Source organism: Somniosus microcephalus, chromosome 11 (genome assembly GCF_052327205.1).
Source record: "Somniosus microcephalus isolate GS21.2 chromosome 11, FLI_Smic_1.0, whole genome shotgun sequence".
Lineage (NCBI taxonomy): Eukaryota > Metazoa > Chordata > Chondrichthyes > Squaliformes > Somniosidae > Somniosus > Somniosus microcephalus.
Genome location: NC_140997.1, coordinates 119,769,331 through 119,794,345, shown reverse-complemented (window position 1 = coordinate 119,794,345; position 25,015 = coordinate 119,769,331). Strand labels below are relative to the sequence as shown.

At 54.7% G+C, this 25,015-nt stretch overlaps 1 protein-coding gene across 1 annotated transcript in view; it reads left to right on the top strand.

The window, feature by feature from the left end:
* Positions 1–7,386: 7,386 nt before the first annotated feature.
* The window catches only part of LOC147110843 (voltage-dependent calcium channel subunit alpha-2/delta-2-like), a 2,842,873-nt gene continuing 2,825,244 nt past the window's right edge, over positions 7,387–25,015 (top strand). The window contains exon 1 of the mRNA XM_085999971.1: positions 7,387–7,958. Within this exon, the coding sequence (XP_085856097.1) occupies positions 7,831–7,958 (128 nt within the window). The 5' untranslated portion in view covers positions 7,387–7,830. The remainder of the gene's footprint in view (positions 7,959–25,015) is intronic.

Here is a 25,015-nt window from a genome sequence, read left to right as displayed (position 1 = left end):
TTATGTGTTCCATCGCTCTATGAAAGATTTCAGATGCAGATATTATCCCGAAAGGCATTCTGAGGAAACAATACCTACCAAATGGTGTGTTGAAGGTACAGTATTTGGTGCTCTCTTCATCCAGTTTTAGTTGCCAAAATCCTTGTGAGGCATCGAGCTTTGTAAAGTATCTGGCACCTGACATTTCACTGGTGATTTCTTCTCACTTGGGAATCTGGTAGTGTTCACATTTTGTGTATGCATTTAAGTCCTTTGGATCCATGCATATTCTTAGATCATTGTTCTTTTTCTTTACACATACCATGGAGTTAACCCAGTCTGTTGGCTCTTTTACTTTCCTGATGACTCCTAGTGTGGTCATTCTGTCCAGTTCATTCTTGAGCCGGTCACGCAGGGGTGCTGGAACTCTTCGTGGAGCATGTACCACTAGCTGAGCATCCTCCTTTAGTTGGATCTTGTAAGTGAATGGTAGAACTCCAAATCCTTTGAACACATCCTGGAAATTATTCACTGCAGAATCCATCGAGTCATCTGGTCTGCTTATGGCACAGTTTATACGGTAGACTCTCTTGACCAGTTCTAAGTCCTCACAAGCTTTGTCACCCAGTAGTGAATCAAGTCTTTCAGCCACAACAGAAAACATGAGATGATGCACTTTGTCTTTGACTGTCACTTTAAGTCTGCATACACCTAAGCTATCTATTTTCTGTCCATTATAGTCCTTCAGTAGTACTGACTTTTTCTGTATTTTGGGCTTTTCTTTCATGTTGTTAATGTCACTCATACTGATTAAGTTTGCTTTTGCCCCAGTGTCTAGTTTCAAGGTAACTAATGCTCCATTTACCTGCAGTGGGATCATCCATTTGTCCTCTTTTACTGCATTAACTTTATGTTCAGCATTGTCCATTTCTGAGGGCTGCACATTTTCTGTATCCTTTTTGATATTGTCACATGACACCATTCCTACAAAAAATGTCTCACTTAAATCAGTGTCCTCAATTACATTAACTCGTTGCCCTTTCTTAGTTTTTACTTTTGAAAAGCATTGTTTGGCAAAGTGATTCTTTCCATTACACTTTGTGCACATTTATCCAAACGCTGGGCATTGTCTTAACTGGTGTTTGTAACCACAGCGTTTACAATTAAAAATTTCATCCTCCGATTGCTTTTCATTTCTGTTCTGCCCACGTTTCTTCCCCTTGTAGGACACAGCACCGACAGCAGCATTATCACTCATTACAATTGCATCATTGTTGATTTCACTGAAAGTCTTCATGTGCTTTCGAGCTAGCTCGCTGGCTTGGCATATTTTCACTGCATTTTCCAAATTTAGTTCGGTTTCTCTCAATAGACGTTCCCTGACTTTTTTATCATGAATACCAAACACAATCTGGTCACGAATCATGGATGATTTCAGCTCAGAGAAACTACATGTCTGTGCTTTCAGTTTCAGATCAGTTATAAAGCTATCAAAAGTCTCATTTTGCTGCTGTGTCCTTGAACAGAACATGTATCTTTCATAGGTCTCATTCTTTTTGGGAGAGCAATGTGCATCAAATTTTTTTAGCACATCTTCTAATTTTTCTCTGTTCTCCTCTGAATTAAATACAAATGTATTAAATACCTCTATCATCTGTGGGCCTGCAACCGTAAGCAGCAACACTATCTTCACAGAATCACAGAAACCTCACAGTACAGATAGAGGCCATTTCGGCCCATCGAGCCTGCACCGACACATATCCCACCCGATCCCCGTAACCCCTACACCAACACATATCCCACCCTATCCCCGTAACCCCACGTATTTAATCCCCCTAACACTAAGGGTCAATTTTTATCATAGCCAATCAACCTAACCCGCACATCTTTGGACTGTGGGAGGAAACCGGAGCACCCGCAAACACGGGGAGAATGTGCAAACTCCACGCAGACAGTCACCCGAGGCTGGATTCGAACCCGGGTCCCTGGCGCTGTGAGGCAACAGTGCTAACCACTATGCCACCGTGCCTCCTTGCATCTGGCTTTGTACCGAATCCGATGGCTGCAATGTAGAGTTCAAATGGTTGTTTAAGGGTCTGCCAATTGTAGTCGATATTTCCTGTGAGTTTCAAACACTCTGGTGGCTTCAAATTCTCCATGTCGCTTTTCACAATTTTCAGCAGATCTTCACCATCCTGGTACCATCTTATGTTCATTAATAAATAGACATTCTTATTATGAACACAGCTAGCATTTGCTGGACACTTTTATTGAGCACATGTGGACTAGGTACAGTATCTGTAGAGGCATCCATCTTGACTGCTGCCTTGTGGGTAGCCTAGTGCCTCATGGGTAATGTAGTCTTAATACACATACAGCTGGGTAGTGTAGTCTTATACATACCGCTATATACAGCTCTACACAGCTCTACAGCTCCACCTAGTGTCCACTATGGAGTGACATGTTATTGATCATTACAACCGCCAGGCAGAGTAGTAGACGCATGCAGGTAGTTCAGGGGTCCCCTGTGGCCATCCCCCTCTCAAACAGATATACCACTTTGGATATTGTTGAGGGAGATGGCTTATCGGGGGAAGGCAGCAGCAGCCAACTTCCTGGCACCTTGGGTGGTCCTGCTGCACAGAACGGGAGGAAAAAGAGCAGGAGAGCTATAGTGATAGGGGATTCTATTTTAAGGGGAATAGATAGGCATTTCTGCGACTACAAACAAGACTCCAGGATGGTATGGTGCCTCCCTGGTGCAAGGGTCAAAGATGTCTCGGGGCGCCTGCAGGGCATTCTGGAGGGGGAGGGTGAACAACCAGTTGTCATGGTGCATATAGGTACCAACGATATAGGTAAAAAATGGGATGAGGTCCTAAAAGCTGAATATAGGGAGTTAGGAGTTAAATTTTTAAAAAGGACGTCAAAGGTAATCTCAGGATTGCTACCAGTGCCACGTGCTAGTCAGAGTAGAAATAGAAGGATATTTCAGATGGATATGTGGCTAGAGGAATGGTGCAAGGGGGAGGGATTCAAATTCCTGGGACGTTGGAACCGGTTCTGGGGGAGATGGGACCAGTACAAACTGGACCATTTGCACCTGGGCAGGACCAGGACCGATGTCCTAGGGTGAGTGTTTGCTAGTGCTGTTGGGGAGGGTTTAAACTAAAATGGCAGGGGGTTGGGTACCTGTGTAGGGAGACAGAGGAAAGGGAAGCAAGGATAGAAACAAAAGACAGGAAGGAGAAAAGCAAAAGTGGAAGGCAGAGAAATCAAGGGTGTAAATCAAACAGGGCTACAGTAAATAATAATTCTAAAAGGACTAAGAGTGTTAAAAATATCAAGCCTGAAGGCTTTGTGTCTTAATGCGAGGAGCATTCATAATAAGGTGGATGTATTAGCTGCGCAAACAGATGTAAACGGATATGATATAATTGGGAATACGGAGACATGGCTCCAGGGTGACCAAGGCTGAGAATTCAACATCCAGGGGTATTCAATATTCAGGAAGGACAGGAAAAAAGGAAAAGGAGGTGGTGTAGCATTGCTGATTAAAGAGGAGATTAACACAATAGTAAGGAAGAATATTAGCTCTGATGATGTGGAATCTGTATGGGCAGAGCTGAGAAATACCAAGGGGCAGAAAACATTAGCGGGAGTTGTATTCAGACACCCAAACTGTAATGCTGAGGTTGGGGATGGCATTAAACAGGAAAGTGGAGATGCATGAAATAAGGGCACAGCAGTTATCATGGGTAACTTTAATCTACATATAGATTGGGCTAACCAAATTCATAACATACTGTGGAGGAGGAATTCCTAGAGTGTATACAGGATGGTTTCCTGGACCAATATGTTGAGGAACCAACTAGAGATCAGGCCATCTTAGACTGGGTATTATGTAATGAGAAAGGATTAATTAGCAATCTTGTTGTGCGAGGCCCCTTGGGGAGGAGCAATCATAGTATGATAGAATTATTCATTAAGATGGAGAGTGAAGTAGTTGACTCAGAGACTAGGGCCCTGAATTTAAATAAAGGAAACTACGATGGTATGAGGCACGAGTTGGCTAGGATGGATTGGGGAATGTTACTTAAAGGGTTGACGGTGGAGAGGCAATGGCAAACATTTAAAGATCGCATGGATGAACTACAGAATTTGTTCATCCCTGTTTGGCATAAAACTAAAACAAAAAAGGTGACTCAACCATGGCTAACAAGGGAAATTAGGGATAGCATAAAATCCAAGGAAAAAACATATATTTTGGCCAGAAAAAGCAGCAAACCTGAAGATTGGGAACAGTTTAGGATTCAGCAAAGGGGGACAAAGGGATTAATTAAGAGGGGGGAAATAGATTATGAGAGTAAGCTTGCAGGGAACATAAAAACTGATTGTAAAAGCTTCTTTAGATATGCAAAGAGAAAAAGATTGGTGAATCAAGCGTAGGGCCCTTGCAGTCAGAATCAGGGGAATTTATAATGGGGAACAAAGAAATGGCAGACCAATTAAATACATACTTTGGTTCTGTCTTCACAAAGGAGGACACAAATAAATGCCCAGATATGTCAGGGAACATAGGGTCTAATGAGAGGGAGGAATTGAATTAAATCAGTATTTGTAGGGAAATGGTGTTAGGGAAATTGACGGGATTGAAGGCCGATAAATCCCCAAGACCTGATAATCTACATCCTAGGGCACTTAAGGAAGTGGCCCTAGAAATAGTAGATATATTGCTGGTCATCTTCCAATATTCTATAGACTCTGAAACAGTTCCCATGCATTGGAGGATAGCTAATGTAACCCCACTATTTAAAAAAGGTGGTAGAGAGAAATAGGTAGTGGGGAAAATGCTAGTGTCCATTATAAAATATGTAATAGCAGAGCACTTGGAAAACAGTATCAGGATCGGGCAAAGTCAACATGGATTTACAAAAAGTAAATCATGCTTGACTAATCTACTGGAATTTTTGGAGGATGTAACTGGTAGAATAGATAAGGGAGAACCAGTGGATGTGGTGTATTTGGACTTTCAGAAGGCTTTCGATAAGGTCCCGCATAAGAGATTAGTGCGCAAAGTTAAAGCACATGGGATTGGGGGTAAGGTACTGACTTGGATAGAGAACTGGTTGGCAGACAGGAACCAAAGAGTTGGAATTAACGGGTCTTTTTCCGAGTGGCAGGCAGTGACTAGTGGGGTACCGCAGGGATCGGTGCTAGGAACCCAGCTATTCACAATATATATTAATGATCTAGACGAGGGAAGTAGATGTAATATCTCCAAGTTTGCAGACGACACAAAGCTGGGTGGGCGTGTGTGCTGTGAGGAGGATGCCGAGAAACTCCAATATGATTTGGACAGGTTGGGTGATTGGGCAGAAGCATGGCAGATGCAGTATAATGTGGATAAATGCAAGGTTATCCACCTTGGTGGCAAAAACAGGAATACAGATTATTATTAATGAACGGCAATAGATTCGGAAAAGGGGAAGTGCAACGAGACCTGGGTGTCCTTGTGTACCAGTCGCTGAAGGTAAGCATGCAGGTGCAGCAGGCGGTTAAGAAGGCAAATGGCATGTTGGCCTTCATGGTGAGAGGATTCAAGTACAGGAGCAAGGATGTCTTGCTGCAGTTGTACAGGGCCTTGGTGAGACCACACCTTGAGTATTGTGTGCAGTTTTGGTTGCCTTATCTGAGGAAGGATGATCTTGCCATGGAGAGATTGCAGCAAAGATTCACCAGGCTGATACCTGGGATGGCAGGAATGATGTATGAAGATAGATTGGGTCGATTAGGCTTATATTCGCTAGAGTTTAGAAGAATGCGAGGGGATCTCATTGAAACTTATAAAATTCTAACAGGACTAGATAGACTAGATGCAGGAAGGATGTTCCCGATGGCAGGGGAACCAGGGGTCACAGTCTAAGGATAAGGGGTAAGCCATTTAGGGCTGAGATGAGGAGGAATTTCTTCACCCAGAGAGTGGTGAACCTGTGGAATTCTCTACCACAGAAGGCAGTTGAGGCCAATTCATTAAATATATTCAAGAAAGAGTTAGATATATTTCTTAATGCTAAAAGGATCAAGGGATATGGGGGGAAAGCAGGGACAGGGTACTGAATTTGGATGATCAGCCATGATCTCATTAAATTACGGAACAGGCTCGAGGGGCTGAATGGCCTTCTCCTGCTCCTATCTTCTATGTTTCTATGTTTCTCTCTCTCCCTTTTCTCCTTCTCCCTCCAGTTCTCTCTCTCCCTTTTCTCCATCTCTCTCTCCTGTTCCCTCTCTCCCTTTTCTCCTTCTCTCACTCCTGATCTCTCGCTCCCTTTTCTCCTTCTCTCTCTCCTGTTCTCTCTCTCCCTTTTCTCCTTCTCTCTCTCCAGTTCCCTCTCTCTCCCTTTTCTCCTCCCTCCGGTTCTCTCTCTCCCCCTTTTCTCCTTCTCTCTCTCCTGTTCCCTCTCTCCCTTTTCTTCTCTCTCTCCAGTTCCCTCTCTCCCTTTTCTCCTTCTCTCTCTCCAGTTCCCTCTCTCATCCTTTTCTCCTCTCTCCGGTTCTCTCTCTCCCTTTTCTCCTTCTCTCTCTCCAGTTATTTCTCTCTCCCTTTTCTCCTTCTCTCTCTCCCTTTTCTCCACTCTCCAGTTCTCTCTCTCCTGTTCTCTCTCTCCCTCTCCCTTTTCTCCTTCTCACTCTCCCTTTTCTCTTTCTCCCTTTTCTCCTCTCTCCAGTTCCCTCTCCCTTTTCTCCTTCTCTCGCTCCAGTTCGCTTTCTCTCCCTTTTCTCCTCTCTCCGGTTCTCTCTCTCCCTCCTCTCCTTCTCTCCCTCCCTTTTTCCCTTCTCGCGCTCCCTTTTCTCCTTCTCTCTCTCCAGTTCTCTCTCTCTCCCTTTTCACCTTCTCTCTCTCCAGTTATTTCTCTCTCCCTTTTCTCCTTCTCTCTCTCCAGTTCTCTCTCTCCCTTTTCTCCTCTCTCCGGTTCTCTCTCTCCCTTTTCTCCTTCTCTCTCTCTTTTCTCCTCCCTCTCCATTTTCTCCTTCTTTCCAGTTCTCTCTCGCTCTCCCTTTTCTCCTTTTCTCTCTCCTGTTCTCTTGCTTTCCCTTTTCTCCTCTCTCTCTCTCCAGTTCTCTCTCCCTTTTCTCCTTCTCTCTCTCCCTTTTCTCCTTCTATCTCTCCTGTTCTCTCTCTCTCCCTTTTCTCCTCACCCTCTCTCTCTCCAGTTCTCTCTCTCCCTTTTCTCCTTCTCTCTCTCCCTTTTCTCCTTCTCTCTCTCCCGTTCTCTCTCTCTTTTCTCCTTCTCTCTCTCCCTTTTCTCCTTCTCTCTCTCCCTTTTCTCCTTCTCTCTCCCTTTTCTCCTTCTCTCTCTCCCTTTTCTCCTTCTCTCTCTCCCTTTTCTCCTTCTCTCTCTCCCTTTTCTCCTTCTCTCTCTCCAGTTCTCTCTCTTTTCTCCTTCTCTCTCTCCCTTTTCTCCTTCTCTCTCTCCAGTTCTCTCCCTTAGCTCCTTCTCTCTCTCCCTTTTATCCTTCTCTCTCTCCCTTAGCTCCTTCTCTCTCCCTTTTATCCTTCTCTCTCTTCTCTCTCTCCCTTTTCTCCTCTCTCTCCCTTTTCTCCTTCTCTCTCTCCCTTTTCTCCTTCTCTCTCTCCCTTGGCTCCTTCTCTCTCTCTCCCTTTTATCCTTCTCTCTCTCTCCAGTTCTCTCTTCCCTTTTCTCCTCTCTCTCACTATTTTCTGTATCAGTCTTTCTGGCGGCCGCGCGCACTTTGCTGAGTGGTGTGCCCGCGCCCCGGGGCTGGCCAGTCAGGCGGGCGCGCTGCCGTTGCTGCTCGTGCCCCGGCTCTGTCTCTGTCTCTGCGCGAATGGAGCGCTCGGTCCCTCGCTCTCGGGGTGTGGAAATGGCGGCGGCTCGCAGCGCGGTGTTGCTGGCTCTGCTGCAGCTGATGCAGGTGGATGTGGCCGCTTCTTACAGCTTCCCCGCCAACTACACGTGAGTACCGGAGCGGGGCAAAGGGGGTGGCCCCCGGGGGCAGGGGGCTCCGGGTAGCGCTGACCCCAGCACCGGGCTGTCACTGCTCAAGTACCGGGCTCGGAGATGGATCCCCCCCCGGTGCGATGGCCGGAGAGTGGGGCAGCCGGCTGATGGGCATTCGGCTGCCGCTGTCCTGCTCGGTGGGAAGCGGAGGGAAGAGGGGCAGACCACGGGGGCTCTGCCCGGGCAGTGGGATGGGGAGGGACCGGTGAAGGAGGCTCGGGAAAGACTGCGCTACACACAGCAGCCCCGGGGCTGGTCGTTTCATCTGCTCGCTCTGCCTGACTTTGCTGGCCCGAGGAAAGTTCCCGAGTGACATGTAGCGGGTCCCACCTGCTGTTCCCCCTGGAACAGGGGCTCTGTCTCCTCGCCGAGACCCCGGGGTTCTCCCCCTGGAACAGGGGCTCTGACTCCTCGCCGAGACCCCGGGGTTCTCCCCCTGGAACAGGGGCTCTGTCTCCTCGCCGAGACCCCGGGGTTCTCCCTCCCGGTGTAAGGGATGCGCTGCCCCGTTTTGCCCAGTCCTGGTTGTTGCCGAGTTAGTAAACAGGATTATTGGAGACGGTCGGGTCGGCGAGCAGCGAGTGTGCACTGTCCGGGGTTGGGTCTCGCTTCAGTAGTGTGTGTCCTGAGAAACTGGAGTTTCGGGGTCCTCGCCGAGGAACGCGCTTCCTCCGAATGTATCGCTGAGTCCAGCCATGGCGGGGGCGGAAAGCAGTAGACTAAACCCGAAACCTCAGTAATCACTCGCTCAATGGGGCTGTGGATGTGCTGGGTTGAGTCGGGCAGCCTTGTTTATTTGCGAGTCTCTCGCGATCCCACCTGTCAACCCCAAAACGTTTGAGCCGGCGGTGTATGTATTTAACTGAGCGTATTGCTGCTCTGTGCAGACTGACCTGACCCCCTCTAATAAAGGCTGTGATCAGTAAAGTAATCGCTTCTGTCTGCTTAAATATTGGGGTTTGGCTGCCAGTGAGGCTCGAACTCACCACTTTCTCGGATTCTCAACTCCCTTCATGTTTTGTGGCAATTAACCATCAAGCTACTAATTGTCATTATAATTAATGACTTTCCAATGTTAAAAAAATAGTAAGACCATCGTATATTGCGACGAATATGAAGAAGTCGAGACCAGAGAGAATGTGGTTTATGAGTTTGATTCGCTGCCGATTTTAGCAAGAACGGAGCACAGCATTAGACACAGCTGAGAAACTGCGTGTGGAAATATAATAACAGGGCGGTGTGAGGAGTAGGACAGGGAGCGGTGTGGGGGGCTAGACAGGGGGCTGTGTGAGGGGCTAGACAGAGGGTGGTGTGGGGGGCTGGACACGGGGCGGTGTGGGGGGCTGGACGGGGGGGGGCGGTGTGGGGGGCTGGACACGGGGCGGTGTGAGGGGCTGGACGGGGGGCGGTGTGAGGGGCTGGACGGGGGGCGGTGTGAGGGGCTGGACGGGGAGGGGTGTGGGGGGGCTGGACACGGGGCGGTGTGAGGGGCTGGACGGGGGGCGGTGTGGGGGGCTGGACACGGGGCGGTGTGAGGGGCTGGACGGGGGGCGGTGTGAGGGGCTGGACAGGGAGGGGTGTGGGGGGCTGGACACGGGGCGGTGTGAGGGGCTGGACGGGGGGCGGTGTGGGGGGCTGGACACGGGGCGGTGTGAGGGGCTGGACGGGGGGCGGTGTGAGGGGCTGGACGGGGGGCGGTGTGAGGGGCTGGACGGGGGGGCGGTGTGAGGGGCTGGACGGGGGGCGGTGTGAGGGGCTGGACGGGGGGCGGTGTGAGGGGCTGGACGGGGGGCGGTGAGAGGGGCTGGACGGGGGGGCGGTGTGAGGGGCTGGACGGGGGGCGGTGTGAGGGGCTGGACGGGGGGCGGTGTGAGGGGCTGGACGGGGGGCGGTGTGAGGGGCTGGACACGGGGCGGTGTGAGGGGCTGGACACGGGGCGGTGTGAGGGGCTGGACGGGGGGCGGTGTGAGGGGCTGGACGGGGGGCGGTGTGAGGGGCTGGACGGGGGGCGGTGTGAGGGGCTGGACAGGGAGGGGTGAGGGGCTGGACAGGGAGGGGTGTGAGGGGCTAGACAGGGAGGGGTGTGAGGGGCTAGACGGAGGGGTGTGAGGGGCTGGACAGGGAGGGGTGTGAGGGGCTGGACAGGGAGGGGTGTGAGGGGCTGGACAGGGAGGGGTGTGAGGGGCTAGACGGGGCGGTGTGAGAGGCTGGACAGGGGGCGGTGTGAGGGGCTGGACAGGGGGCGGTGTGAGGGGCTAGACAGGGAGCGGTGTGAGGGGCTAGACAGGGAGGGGTGTGAGGGGCTAGACAGGGAGGGGAGTGAGGGGCTAGACGGGGCGGTGTGAGGGGCTAGACAGAGAGCGGTGTGAGGGGCTAGACAGGGAGGGGTGTGAGGGGCTGGACGGGGGGCGGGTGTGAGGGGCTGGACGGGGAGGGGTGTGGGGGGCTGGACAGGGAGGGGTGTGGGGGGCTGGACAGGGAGGGGTGTGGGGGGCTGGACAGGGAGCGGTGTGGGGGGGCAGGACGGGGCGGTGTGGGGGGCTGGACGGGGCTGTGTGAGGAGTAGGACGGAGCGGTGTGGGGGGCTGGACAGGGGGCGATGTGAGGGGCTGGACAGGGGGCGGTGTGAGGGGCTGGACAGGGGGCGGTGTGAGGGGCTAGACAGGGAGGGGTGTGAGGGGCTGGACAGGGGGCGGTGTGAGGGGCTAGACAGGGCAGTGTGAGGGGCTGGACAGGGGGCGGTGTGAGGGCCTAGACAGGGCAGTGTGAGGGGCTAGACGGAGCGGTGTGAGGGGCTGGACAGGGGGCGGTGTGAGGAGCTGGTCAGGGAGCGGTGTGAGGGGCTAGACTGGGCTGTGTGAGGGGCAGGACAGGGAGCGGTGTGAGGGGCTGCACAGGGGGCGGTGTGAGGGCTGCACGGGGCGGTGTGAGAGGCTGGACGGGGGCGGTGTGAGAGGCTGGACGGGGGCGGTGTGAGAGGCTGGACGGGGGCGGTGTGAGGGGCTGGACGGGGGGGCGGTGTGGGGGCTGCACGGGGTGGTGTGAGAGGCTGAACAGGGGGCGGTGTGAGAGGCTGGACAGGGGGGCGGTGTGAGGGGCTGCACAGGGGGCGGTGTGAGGGGCTGCACGGGGCGGTGTGAGGGGCTGCAAGGGGCGGTGTGAGAGGCTGGACAGGGGGCGGTGTGAGGGGCTGGACGGGGGGCGGTGTGAGGGGCTGGACGGGGGGGCGGTGTGAGGGGCTGGACGGGGGGGCGGTGTGAGGAGCTGGACGGGGGGGGCGGTGTGAGGGGCTGGACGGGGGGGCGGTGTGAGGGGCTGGACGGGGGGGCGGTGTGTGAGGGGCTGGATGGGGGCGGTGTGAGGAGCTGGACGGGGGGGGCGGTGTGAGGGGCTGGACGGGGGGCGGTGTGACGGGCTGGACGGGGGGGGCGGTGTGAGGGGCTGGACGGGGGGGCGGTGTGTGGGGCTGGACGGGGGGCGGTGTGAGGAGCTGGACGGGGGGCGGTGTGAGGTGCTGGAGGGGGGGGCATGTGAGGAGCTGGACGGCGGGAGGTGTGAGGGGCTGGACGGGGCGGGTGTGAGGGGCTGGACGGGGGGGCGGTGTGAGGAGCTGGACGGGGGCGGTGTGAGGGGCTGGACGGGGGGCGGTGTGAGGGGCTGGACGGGGGGGGCGGTGTGAGGAGCTGGACAGGGGGCGGTGTGAGGGGCTGGACGGGGGGCGGTGTGAGGGGCTAGACGGGGCGGTGTGAGGGGCTGGACGGGGGGGGCGGTGTGAGGAGCTGGACGGGGGGGCGGTGTGAGGAGCTGGACGGGGGCGGTGTGAGGGGCTGGACGGGGGGGCGGTGTGAGGAGCTGGACGGGGGGCGGTGTGAGGGGCTGGACGGGGGGCGGTGTGAGGGGCTAGACAGGGGGCGGTGTGAGGGGCTGGACAGGGGGCGGTGTGAGGGGCTAGACGGGGCGGTGTGAGGGGCTGGACAGGGGGTGGTGTGAGGGGCTGGACAGGGGGCGGTGTGGGGGGCTGGACAGGGGGCGGTGTGAGGGGCTGGACAGGGGGCGGTGTGAGGGGCTGGACAGGGGGGCGGTGTGAGGAGCTGGACGGGGGCGGTGTGAGGGGCTGGACGGGGGGGCGGTGTGAGGAGCTGGACAGGGGGCGGTGTGAGGGGCTGGACGGGGGGCGGTGTGAGGGGCTAGACGGGGCGGTGTGAGGGGCTAGACGGGGCGGTGTGAGGGGCTGGACAGGGGGCGGTGTGAGGGGCTGGACAGGGGGCGGTGTGGGGGCTGCACGGGGCGGTGTGAGGGGCTGGACAGGGGGCGGTGTGAGGGGCTGGACAGGGGGCGGTGTGAGGGGCTGGACAGGGGGCGGTGTGAGGGGCTGGACAGTGGGCGGTGTGAGGGGCTAGACGGAGCGGTGTGAGGGGCTAGACAGGGAGGGGTGTGAGGGGCTGGACGGGGGGGCGGTGTGAGGAGCTGGTCAGGGAGCGGTGTGAGGGGCTGGACAGGGCGGTGTGAGGGGCTGGACGGGGAGCGGTGTTGGGGGGCTGGACAGGGGGGGGTGTGGGGGGCTGGACAGGGAGCGGTGTGGGGGGCTGGACGGGGCTGTGTGAGGAGTAGGACGGAGCGGTGTGGGGGGCTGGACGGGGCTGTGTGAGGAGTAGGACAGGGAGCGGTGTGGGGGGCTGGATAGGTGGCGGTGTGAGGGGCTGGACAGGGGGCGGTGTGAGGGGCTAGACAGGGAGCGGTGTGAGGGGCTGGACAGGGGGCGGTGTGAGGGGCTGGACGGGGCGGTGTGAGGGGCTGGACGGGGAGCGGTGTGGGGGGCTGGACAGGGAGCAGTGTGGGGGGCTGGACGGGGCTGTGTGAGGAGTAGGACGGAGCGGTGTGGGGGGCTGGACAGGGGGCTGTGTGAGGAGTAGGACAGGGAGCGGTGTGGGGGGCTGGATAGGGGGCGGTGTGAGGGGCTGGACAGGGGGCGGTGTGAGGGGCTAGCCAGGGCAGTGTGAGGGGCTAGACAGGGAGCGGTGTGAGGGGCTAGACAGGGAGGGGTGTGAGGGGCTGGACGGGGCGGCGTGAGGGGCTGCACGGGGCGGTGTGAGAGGCTGAACAGGGGGCGGTGTGAGAGGCTGGACAGGGGGGCGGTGTGAGGGGCTGCACAGGGGGCGGTGTGAGGGGCTGGACAGGGGGGCAGTGTGAGGAGCTGGACGGGGGGGCGGTGTGAGGAGCTGGACGGGGGGCGGTGTGAGGGGCTGGACGGGGGCGGTGTGAGGGGCTGGACAGGGGGGCGGTGTGAGGGGCTGGACAGGGGGGCAGTGTGAGGAGCTGGACGGGGGGGCGGTGTGAGGAGCTGGACGGGGGGCGGTGTGAGGGGCTGGACGGGGGGGGCGGTGTGAGGGGCTGGACAGGGGGGCAGTGTGAGGAGCTGGACGGGGGGGCGGTGTGAGGAGCTGGACGGGGGGCGGTGTGAGGGGCTGGACGGGGGGGGGGGTGTGAGGGGCTGGACGGGGGGGCGGTGTGAGGAGCTGGACGGGGGGGCGGTGTGAGGAGCTGGACGGGGGGGCGGTGTGAGGAGCTGGACGGGGGGGCGGTGTGAGGAGCTGGACGGGGGGGCGGTGTGAGGAGCTGGACGGGGGGGCGGTGTGAGGAGCTGGACGGGGGGGGCGGTGTGAGGAGCTGGACGGGGGGGCGGTGTGAGGAGCTGGACGGGGGGGCGGTGTGAGGAGCTGGACGGGGGGGCGGTGTGAGGGGCTGGTCGGGGGGGCGGTGTGAGGGGCTGGTCGGGGGGGGGCGGTGTGAGGAGCTGGACGGGGGGGCGGTGTGAGGAGCTGGACGGGGGGGCGGTGTGAGGAGCTGGACGGGGGGGCGGTGTGAGGAGCTGGACGGGGGGCGGTGTGAGGAGCTGGACGGGGGGGCGGTGTGAGGAGCTGGACGGAGGGCGGTGTGAGGGGCTGGTCGGGGGGCGGTGTGAGGGGCTGGTCGGGGGTCTGTGAGGGGAGCTGGACGGGGAGCGGGGTGAGGAGCTGGACGGGGGGGCGGTGTGAGGGGCTGGTCGGGGGTCTGTGAGGGGAGCTGGACGGGGAGCGGGGTGAGGAGCTGGACGGGGGGGGGCGGTGTAAGGGGCTGGTCGGGGGTCTGTGAGGGGAGCTGGACTGTGTGATCCAGATAAAGAGATGCCAACGCTAGAAACAGAAACTGAAATTGGTGCAGATAGCAGGGATCCTTGCAAGTTCTAACTAAGGGTTTGTACCCCAAACATTAACCTATGTTTTCTTATTTCAATTGCTGACGCATCTGCAGTGGATTTGCAGCATTTTCTGTGTTAACGCTCTAGTTCTTGTTCTCATTCTACAGAAATGTAGTGATAGATCTCAAAGCAACACACGGTGCGGAGCCGGGTTCAGTGTTTAATGACAAGCCCGGGTTGAGATCTGCCTGTAATCTGCAGACAGTGAGTGGGTATTGTCAATTTCTACACATGTATTTAGGTGCGGATTGTGTAGTGAGTTAGTAAATGTGATGGTAGGGAGCCGTCCCGCTCGAGTTTCACCACACTGCTTGGTTTGCCCTGACTGGCATCTCTCTCTCTCTCTCCCGTGTCTGTCTGCGAACCCGAGGACACGGTGGCTGTTTCTGACCTCCCGCAGCTCACTTCAAACGCCCCAATGCTGAAGGGTTCTCTGCCCCTGGTTTGTGTCGGTCGAGCTGTGGCTTACTGATGTAGCGACAGTAATACCTGCATTGATATATAGCGCCAGTAACACCTCGGAGGCTCTCGACGCACCTTGCTCATTGAGTTAGTTCTAAAGCACAGTGGGTAACTGAGGCAGGATCTCTTGTAACTGGTACAGCGCTGGTCTAAGTCCCACTCTGCTACATTCAGCACTCGATCACTTTTAAAGTCAGCGATTTTTTTTTATAAAGCATGTAATTTGGTTAAATGCTTCCACACATAGATCACCAACTCTCTAATGTCGTTCACACCCGATCAGTCTGTGGACGCTTCGCCGGCTATGTGCGACCGTGCCATTTCAATTCCTACGGTTACACGGTTAATACCGCATCCCAGCCTCTGCGTTTGATGCAATATCACAACGCTCCAGAGATTGGGTTTCTTCGCACTAAAGGCAACTCCATATCTGGAGACATCACCTCTTCATTTGATTCTGTGTGTGTGTGTGTGAATCCAGAAGCCGACAGGTTGTGTTTTGTGTAGTTTGGGCGTTAATCTGCTGCAGTACATTTTGATGTCAGCCCCGAGCCTGCCCCAGCAAGGCACTGCCTCTGGATTATTACCCTTTCCTTCACATTATGCAAGTTTATTCACAATGTGGTTTTTGTTTTGAATGCTGCTGTTATATTTAGAACTGCATAAGCTGGAAATATGTTGCTCTGCAGTGCCGTAATTCTTTATATTTTCCACTCCTAAGCTATTTGAACCGCCAAACGCCTCTGCAGATACAAGTCTTATTATTATGAAAATATATACTTATAGGGGCAAAACTCCCTTCGTTTAAAAATAACAGGAGAATGCTAGTTTCTCTCCACGATTAATGCCCCCCAACCAAATCATGAAAATGTGCAGCTTTAGAATGCCCTTTGAGTGTTGCCCTTTCATCGGCTGACCATGGAAAATGGATCTGTGACCAATTTTTTTTTCGTAATCTAAATAAGTGGTTGAGAGGATTTCATATACTGTCAGAGCAAAGCTAAAGGTGATGTGCCCCTGGTCTGAATACCATGACTTGAGTTATCATCTGTGTCCTCTTGCAACCTTCCTGTGTATCTGATATTACAGGAATTGTTTTAATCGGAGTGGGTAGTGTGCTTGTGGTGCTGGACTAGCAACCCAGAGGTTGTGGATTCAACTGGCACGTCGTGAAACTGAATTCAATAAATCTGGTCATTTGTGGCTAGCGTCAGAAATAAAATGACCGACTGTTGTGAAAGGCCAGCTGGCTCAGTAACGTCCTTCAGGAAAAGGGAACCTGCCAATCCTACCGAGTCTGGTCTACATGTGACTCCAGTCCAATATTACATGGCTGATTTCCTATGCCCTTTGAAGTGACCTCGCAAACTGCTCAGCTATAAAAATGATCACGATTAAGAAGACCCCTCGGTGTCTCCAGCCAGAGCTTCACAGGGCAACTAGGGATGGGCAATAGATTGCAGCCTTACCATTGCTGCCCACCTCCGGTGTTGCTTTCTTCCACTATGGTAGAGTGGTGAATGTCGTGCGTCTGGTGCAAAATCCCCATGGACCTCGCCAAGTGTGGAGTTCTTTGTTTCCCCCAATTTTGTGCCCCCTCACTCATTTACTCACCTTGCTGCAGTGTCCATTCTTCTCACTTCCAAAACAACTTACATTTATATAGCACCTTTAATGTAGTAAAACGTCTGAAGGCGCTTCACAGGAGCGTTGTTAAACCGAGCCACATAAAGAGATACAGGACAGATGACCAAAAGTGTGGACAAAGAGGTAGGTTCTAAGGAGTATCTTAAAGGAGGAGAGAGAGGCTGAGGTTTAGGGAGGGAATTCCAGAGCTTTAGGGCCCAGGCAGCTGAAGGCACGGCTGCCAATGGTGGAGAGATTAAAATCAGGGTTGCTCAAGAGGCCAGAATTGGAAGAGTGCAGACAGCTCAGAGGGTTGTAGAGCTGGAGGATACCACAGAGATGGGGAGGGGCAAGTCCCTGGAGGGATTTGAAAACAAGGATGAGAATTTAAAATTGAGACGTTGCCGGACTGGGAACCAATGTAGGTCAGCGAGCACAGGGGTGATGGGTGAACGGGATTTGGTGCGAGTTAGGACACGGGTCAGCGAGCACAGGGGTGATGGGTGAACGGGATTTGGTGCGAGTTAGGACACGGGGCAGCGAGCACAGGGGGTGATGGGTGAACGGGATTTGGTGCGAGTTAGGACACGGGGCAGTGAGCACAGGGGTGATGGGTGAATGGGATTTGGTGCGAGTTAGGACACGGGGCAGTGAGCACAGAGGTGATGGGTGAATGGGACTTGGTGCGAGTTAGGACACGGGGCAGCGAGCACAGGGGGTGATGGGTGAATGGGATTTGGTGCGAGTTAGGACACGGGTCAGCGAGCACAGGGGTGATGGGTGAATGGGATTTGGTGCGAGTTAGGACACGGGTCAGCGAGCACAGGGGTGATGGGTGAATGGGACTTGGTGCGAGTTAGGACACGGGTCAGCGAGCACAGGGGTGATGGGTGAATGGGACTTGGTGCAAGTTAGGACACGGGGCAGCGAGCACAGGGGTGATGGGTGAATGGGATTTGGTGCGAGTTAGGACACGGGGCAGCGAGCACAGGGGTGATGGGTGAATGGGACTTGGTGCGAGTTAGGACACGGGGCAGCGAGCACAGGGGTGATGGGTGAATGGGATTTGGTGCGAGTTAGGACACGGGGCAGCGAGCACAGGGGTGATGGGTGAATGGGACTTGGTGCGAGTTAGGACACGGGGCAGCGAGCACAGAGGTGATGGGTGAATGGGATTTGGTGCGAGTTAGGACACGGGGCAGCAAGCACAGGGGTGATGGGTGAATGGGACTTGGTGCGAGTTAGGACATGGGGCAGCGAGCACAGGGGTGATGGGTGAATGGGACTTGGTGCGAGTTAGGACACGGGGCAGCGAGCACAGGGGTGATGGGTGAATGGGATTTGGTGCGAGTTAGGACACGGGGCAGTGAGCACAGGGGTGATGGGTGAATGGGACTTGGTGCGAGTTAGGACACGGGGCAGCGAGCACAGAGGTGATGGGTGAATGGGACTTGGTGCGAGTTAGGACACGGGGCAGCGAGCACAGGGGTGATGGGTGAATGGGATTTGGTGCGAGTTAGGACACGGGGCAGCGAGCACAGGGGTGATGGGTGAATGGGATTTGGTGCGAGTTAGGACACGGGGCAGCGAGCACAGTGGGTGATGGGACTTGGTGCGAGTTAGGACACGGGGCAGCGAGCACAGGGGTGATGGGTGAATGGGACTTGGTGCGAGTTAGGACACGGGGCAGCGAGCACAGGGGTGATGGGTGAATGGGATTTGGTGCGAGTTAGGACACGGGGCAGCGAGCACAGGGGTGATGGGTGAATGGGATTTGGTGCGAGTTAGGACACGGGGCAGCGAGCACAGGGGTGAATGGGATTTGGTGCGAGTTAGGACACAGGGCAGTGAGCACAGGGGTGATGGGTGAATGGGACTTGGTGCGAGTTAGGACATGGGGCAGTGAGCACAGGGGTGATGGGTGAATGGGATTTGGTGCGAGTTAGGACACGGGGCAGCGAGCACAGGGGGTGATGGGTGAATGGGATTTGGTGCGAGTTAGGACACGGAGCAGCGAGCACAGGGGGTGATGGGTGAATGGGATTTGGTGCGAGTTAGGACACGGGGCAGCGAGCACGGGGTGATGGGTGAATGGGATTTGGTGCGAGTTAGGACACGGGTCAGCGAGCACAGGTGTGATGGGTGAATGGGACTTGGTGCGAGTTAGGACACGGGGCAGTGAGCACAGGGGTGATGGGTGAATGGGACTTGGTGCGAGTTAGGACACGGGGCAGTGAGCACAGAGGTGATGGGTGAACGGGACTTGGTGTGAGTTAGGACACGGGGCAGTGAGCATGGGGTGATGGGTGAATGGGATTTGGTGCGAGTTAGGACACGGGTCAGCGAGCACAGGGGTGATGGGTGAACGGGATTTGGTGCGAGTTAGGACACGGGGCAGTGAGCACAGGGGTGATGGGTGAACGGGACTTGGTGCGAGTTAGGAAACGGGCAGCAGAGTTTTGGATGAGCTCAAGTTTATGTTGGTAGAAGATGGGAGGCCGGCCAGGAGAGCGTTGGAATAGCCGAGACTAGAGGTAACAATGGCAGGGGTGAGGGTTTCCGCAGCATGTGAGCTGAGGCAGGGGTGGAATCAGGCGATGCTATGAAGGTGGAAGTAGGCAGTCTTAGTCATGGAGTGGATATGTGATCGGAAGCTCATTTGTGTGTCAAATACGACACCAAGGTTGTGAACGGTCTTGTTCAGCCTCAGATAGTTGCCTGGGAGGGGGATAGAGTCAGTGGCTAGGGAACAGAGTTTGTGACAAGACAATGCCTTCGGTCTTCCCAATATTTAGTTGGAGGAAATTTCTGCTCATACAGTCCCACCCAGCTGGACGACTGAGTAGAGGCGTTGGAGGATGATGGTGTGGTCAACCATGTCAAAGGCTGCAGACAGGTCGAGAAGGATGAGGAGGGATAGTTTACCATGGTTACAGTCGCATAGGATGTCATTTGTGACTTTGATAAGGGCCGTTTCAGTGCTGTGGCAGGGGCGGAAACCTGATTGGAAGGATTCAAACATGGAGTTGCGGGAAGATGGGCATGGAGCCTGGACAGTGAATGTTGTTAGGCTGTTCAATCATGAGACTGTCTGTCTGATATTAAGTTGTGGATGAGTCACAATTGCCTCCAAATGAACATTGGAAAAACCAAAACCATCTTATTCGGCCCCCTGACAAAAACTCTGCACCCTTGGCAGGGACTCCATCTTCCATCCTGGCTGCTCGCTCAGGCTGAATGCAACATCGGCGTTCTTTTCGATTCTGAACTGAAATTCAAAACATTCATCACCTCTAGACTCAAGTTCTCCAATGCCCTCCTTGCTGGTCTCTTGACCTTTACCCTCCACAAACTCCAAGTTGACCAAAACTGCTGCCTGTATCCTGTCGCACACTAAGCACTGCTCGACCAACACCCCTGTCTTCACTGACTGCACTAGATTTCTGTCCCCTCAGTGTCATTTACAAATCCTTCCATTGACCTCACCCTTCCACCTCTGCAACCTTCTCCAGCCTTGTATTCCCTTGTATCCTCTGAGTCTGACCCCTTTGTATGTTCCTCCCCCTGCCTTTCACGCACTCTGATTGGTGGTAGACTCTCCAGCTGTTCTAATCTCTGGAACTCCCTCCCTAAACACCTCTACCTATCTCCCTGCCTTTCAGCTTTTTTAAAGTTCATCTCTTCAACCAATCTGCCACAGATCTCCTAACTGTCTAAGGATAAGGGGTAAGCCATTTAGGACTGAAATGAGGAGGAATTTCTTCACCCAGAGAGTGGTGAACCTGTGGAATTCTCTGCCACAGAGGGCGGTGGAGGCCAGTTCATTAAGTATATTCAAGAAAGAGTTGGATATATTTCTTGAGGCTAAAGGGATCAAGGGATATGGGGAGAAGGCAGGGACCGGGTACTGAATTTGGATGATCAGCCATGATCTCATTGAATGGCGGAGCAGGCTCGAAGGGCCGAATGGCCTACTCCTGCTCCTATCTTCTATGTATCTATGTAACTGCTACAAAAGTTGGACAACTGCTCAATTTTTACTTCTGTTAAGTGCCTTGTGACATCTTTCTGTGTAACGAGCAATAGATGAATCTGAGTTATCGTTATTCAATGTTCTCAGACTGTCTACTGGGGTCACTGGAGAGCATTCAGAAGGAGGAATCCTGTCTTTTTTTCTGCTTCCTAATTCAGTGGGGCTGAGGACAATAGTAGGACCCCAACTGCTGCACACCAGGGCCTGAACCCGGGCCTTCCTGGTGTGTGTGGTTCAGCCATACACTGCTTTACCAGCTGGGGGAGCCCCATCATACTCTATGTCAGGGGTTCTCAACCTTTCTGCTCCTGAGGCCCCCCTCCAGCGTTATAAAAATTCCACGACCCCCTGTAATACAACACAAGTATTTTTTCTGTATAAAAATTAGCCATACAATTGAACTATATAGTAATTTTGTTTTACTTAATGTGAAATATTAAACCTTACGTAAAGAGAGAACGTATTATGTAAACTGAGAACGTGTTAATTTCTGCGCTTTCAGCATTTAATAAACATGCACCAACTAGGGATGGGCATAAATGCCAGCCTTGCCCATATCCCAAGAATCAAAATATACATAAAACATATCCCAGCCCTCCTCCGAATGGTGAGTAAAGCATGATACCCCAATCTCAAATGGGCGAACATACCATCAGGTACCCCACATGGATGAGCAAAGCATCAGTTGCCCTTGGTGGGTGAACAAAGAATCAGATACCCCAAACCCTTCTGAAGAAATGTTGCCTGCTCTTCCTGTAGATGTTGACTGACCTGTTTTCCAGTGTGTGTACTGTTGCAGTAATTTGCTTTTTACCTCCTTATAAAGGGGACGCTTTGATAAGTCATGTTGTGATGTGAACCTGCACCACATTAATTCCCAGTTCTAGGGAGGCGCTGCGATGAGTTGCTGGGCCCGACCTCCAGCCTCTCGGGTTATTGGAGCAGCAGCCTGTAGATGACTAACTAGCGACCCCAGCACAGCTGGAGCCTGGACAGGGGAAGACAGAGCCTTTGGCAGAAGCCGGATCCTCGGGGTGGGTGGAGGAGAGAAGGCCGGGGTGCAACTCATCTGGTTAACCATCAAGATCACCCCTTCCCTCTCTCCCCAACTTCACTGGTCTTATAGAGCCGTGTTACATTTTCCATCCAGTATTCTCTATCTGATGCAATGGAGCCAGAGCTTTACCTGTGTAATCCTTGCTGTGGTATGATCTGTTCATGCACTAGCTACACCCCGGTTATTCTAACCATTCCTCGACTCTCCTATGTCCCAGTTACTATAATTAACATCCATGTACATAAGTGTACCTCTAATCTCTTCATGTTACTACATCTCAGTTATTTAGCAATCTATGTATACACCCACACACTGCTTGTAATTCTCACCATCTCGCTACACTACTGCAGCTTCCCAGTTTACATTACTGGGTTCCAGCTGGCAGCTACACTATCTGTTACTTTACCAGGCTCTGATTGCTATTTTCACCATACGTAACACATTCAGACTCCAGGTCCCAGCTGCACTGTGTCTGTAGCGTTGGTAGACACATGATTGTTCCCTCAGGCCAATCATAGGCACCATTACAGCTCTAAATTGCTACATTTAGTATACCCTGTATCTTTGCCCTTGTCCTGGAGCTTTATCTGGTACATTTTTTTAATTAAATTATTTAGAAATGTAGAGCACTAAATTCCTAATGATCTCCACAGCACTCGTAAAACCACCCCCAAGTGTGTGTTGCATTGTACATAGGAACAGGGGTAGGCCATTCAGCCCCTCGAGCCTGTTCCATTATTTAGTTAGATCATAGCTGATCTGTACCTCAACTCCATTTAGCCGCCTTTGCTCCGTATCTCTCGATAGACTTACCCAACAAAAATCTATCGATCTCAGTCTTGAAAATGTCAATTGATCCCCAGCATCCACAGCCTTTGGGGCAGAGTTTCAGATTTCCACTATTTTTGTGTGGAAAAAGTGCTTCCTGATTTCCCTTCTGAACGCCCTAGCTTGAATTTTAAGATTGTGCCCCCTTGTTCTGGATTCCCCATCCAGAGGAAATAGTTTCTCTGTATCTACCCTATATAAAATCCTTTTATCATTTTAAACACTTCAATTAGATCACCCCATAAACTTCTAAACTCAAGGGAATACAAGCCAACTTGATGTACTGTAATATGTCCTCATAATTTAACCCTTTAAGCTCTGGTATCGTTCTGTGGCATCAACGTTGTACCCCCTCCAATATAGCCTTCCTGAGATGCGGTGCCCAAAACTGGATGCAGTACTGCAGATGGAGTCTGACCAGTGTCTGCTAAGTCACCGTAGGATCTTAAGATAATGACCTACTTCTCTAGGATAAAAAGGGGGGGGGGGTCTAAGCAACTGTCTGACCAAGTGGGATACAGTATTATGTGTTTAGGTACTGTTGTGACTAATGTCCTAGTTTCTTATGGTAAGAAGGGAATTATGTTAGTCGATGCAGGTAATGTTCAGACCAAGACATCTTAAATGTTGTATTTTTTCCCAACTTTTTCCCATTCTCCCGTGAAAGCACCAACACCTGCTGGGGTACTGTACCTTGGTGTCCAGTACCTTACCCAAGAGACGACACGTGTGTTGGCAAGCTATTCAGACGATAGGCATCACTGCATAGCCCTTTCTGTTCTCGTCCGTTGTACACATACACACAGTTTCCAATAAGATAGTGATCAGGAGTGAAAACCCAGGCTGGTATTCTCTCTAACTTAGCCAGGTGTAGAGCGCCACTGGCTCAGCACAGGCAAAAAAAAATCAACCAAGAATTTGAATAGTTTATTAACAGGGTCTAGCAATTCAACTAATAATCTGATCAGCTCAGTGCATATTTTCATGGTGGTGAGATAGTGGCTGTCTTGTCAGATGCCAGAGAGGTTACAAATACAGTCATTACGGCTGCTTGGCACATGGAGCATAACGTCCCATTTGGGATGGTTTACTATTGGCAGCTTTGTATTCTTGGCTTTACTTACAGGAATGAGATATGAAGTGAAGCTTCTGGAATTACTCCCACCTGATTTGACCGGGTGGCTCCCTCTCTGGAGGGGTCCTTGCTCTGGAAAGTGGTTCTCTATCTACAAGACACCCACCATGGAGAAGGTTTGTGCATCTATGGTACACGTTCCGTAGATTATTCTGCACTCTGGCATGGATCCTGCCCTGGAGCAGGCCCTGGCCCTGCTGGTTCCCATGGGGAGGAGATGTCCACCAGCTCACAGGTGGTTCCTGCCTTTCAGCCCAGGTGTGCGCACCCTGCTGTCCGCTGCCGGCTTCCCAGAGCGGAGACTGCGGGTGCGCACCCCTGCAGTCACCCCGTACCCGGGCATACCCGTACACCCGGGCTGCTCAGTGGGAGAGGCCGCGGCTCCTGCACCCGGCCACTCACCTCTCTCCACTGACCCCCCCCCCCAACCACTGACCCCCCCCCACCACTGACCCCTCCCCCCCACTGACCCCCCCCCCCCCCACTGACCACCCACTGGACCCCCCCCCCCCCCCCACCCCACTGGACCCCCCCCCCCCACCCCACTGGACCCCCCCCCCACCCCACTGGACCCCCCCCCCACCCCACTGGACCCCCCCCCACCCCACTGGACCTCCCCCCCACACTGGACCCCCCCCCCACACTGGACCCCCCCCCCCACACTGGACCCCCCCCCCACACTGGACCTCCCCCCACACTGGACCTCCCCCCCACACTGGACCTCCCCCCCACACTGGACCTCCCCCCCACACTGGACCTCCCCCCCACACTGGATCTCCCCCCCACACTGGATCTCCCCCCCACACTGGACCCCCCCCCCACACTGGACCCCCCCCCCCACACTGGACCCCCCCCCCACACTGGACCCCCCCCCCACACTGGACCCCCCCCCACACTGGACCCCCCCCCCACACTGGACCCCCCCCCCACACTGGACCCCCCCCCCACACTGGACCCCCCCCCCCACACTGGACCCCCCCCCCCACACTGGACCCCCCCCCCACACTGGACCCCCCCCCCACACTGGACCCCCCCCCCACACTGGACCCCCCCCCCCACACTGGACCCCCCCCCCCCCCACACTGGACCCCCCCCCCCCCCACACTGGACCCCCCCCCCCCCACACTGGACCCCCCCCCCCCCACACTGGACCCCCCCCCCCCACACTGGACCCCCCCCCCCACACTGGACCCCCCCCCCACACTGGACCCCCCCCCCCCACACTGGACCCCCCCCCCCCACACTGGACCCCCCCCCCCCACACTGGACCCCCCCCCCCCACACTGGACCCCCCCCCCCCACACTGGACCCCCCCCCCCCACACTGGACCCCCCCCCCCCACACTGGACCCCCCCCCCCCACACTGGACCCCCCCCCCCCACACTGGACCCCCCCCCCCACACTGGACCCCCCCCCCCCACACTGGACCCCCCCCCCCCACACTGGACCCCCCCCCCCCACACTGGACCCCCCCCCCCCACACTGGACCCCCCCCCCCCACACTGGACCCCCCCCCCCCACACTGGACCCCCCCCCCCCACACTGGACCCCCCCCCCCACACTGGACCCCCCCCCCCCACACTGGACCCCCCCCCCCCACACTGGACCCCCCCCCCCCCACACTGGACCCCCC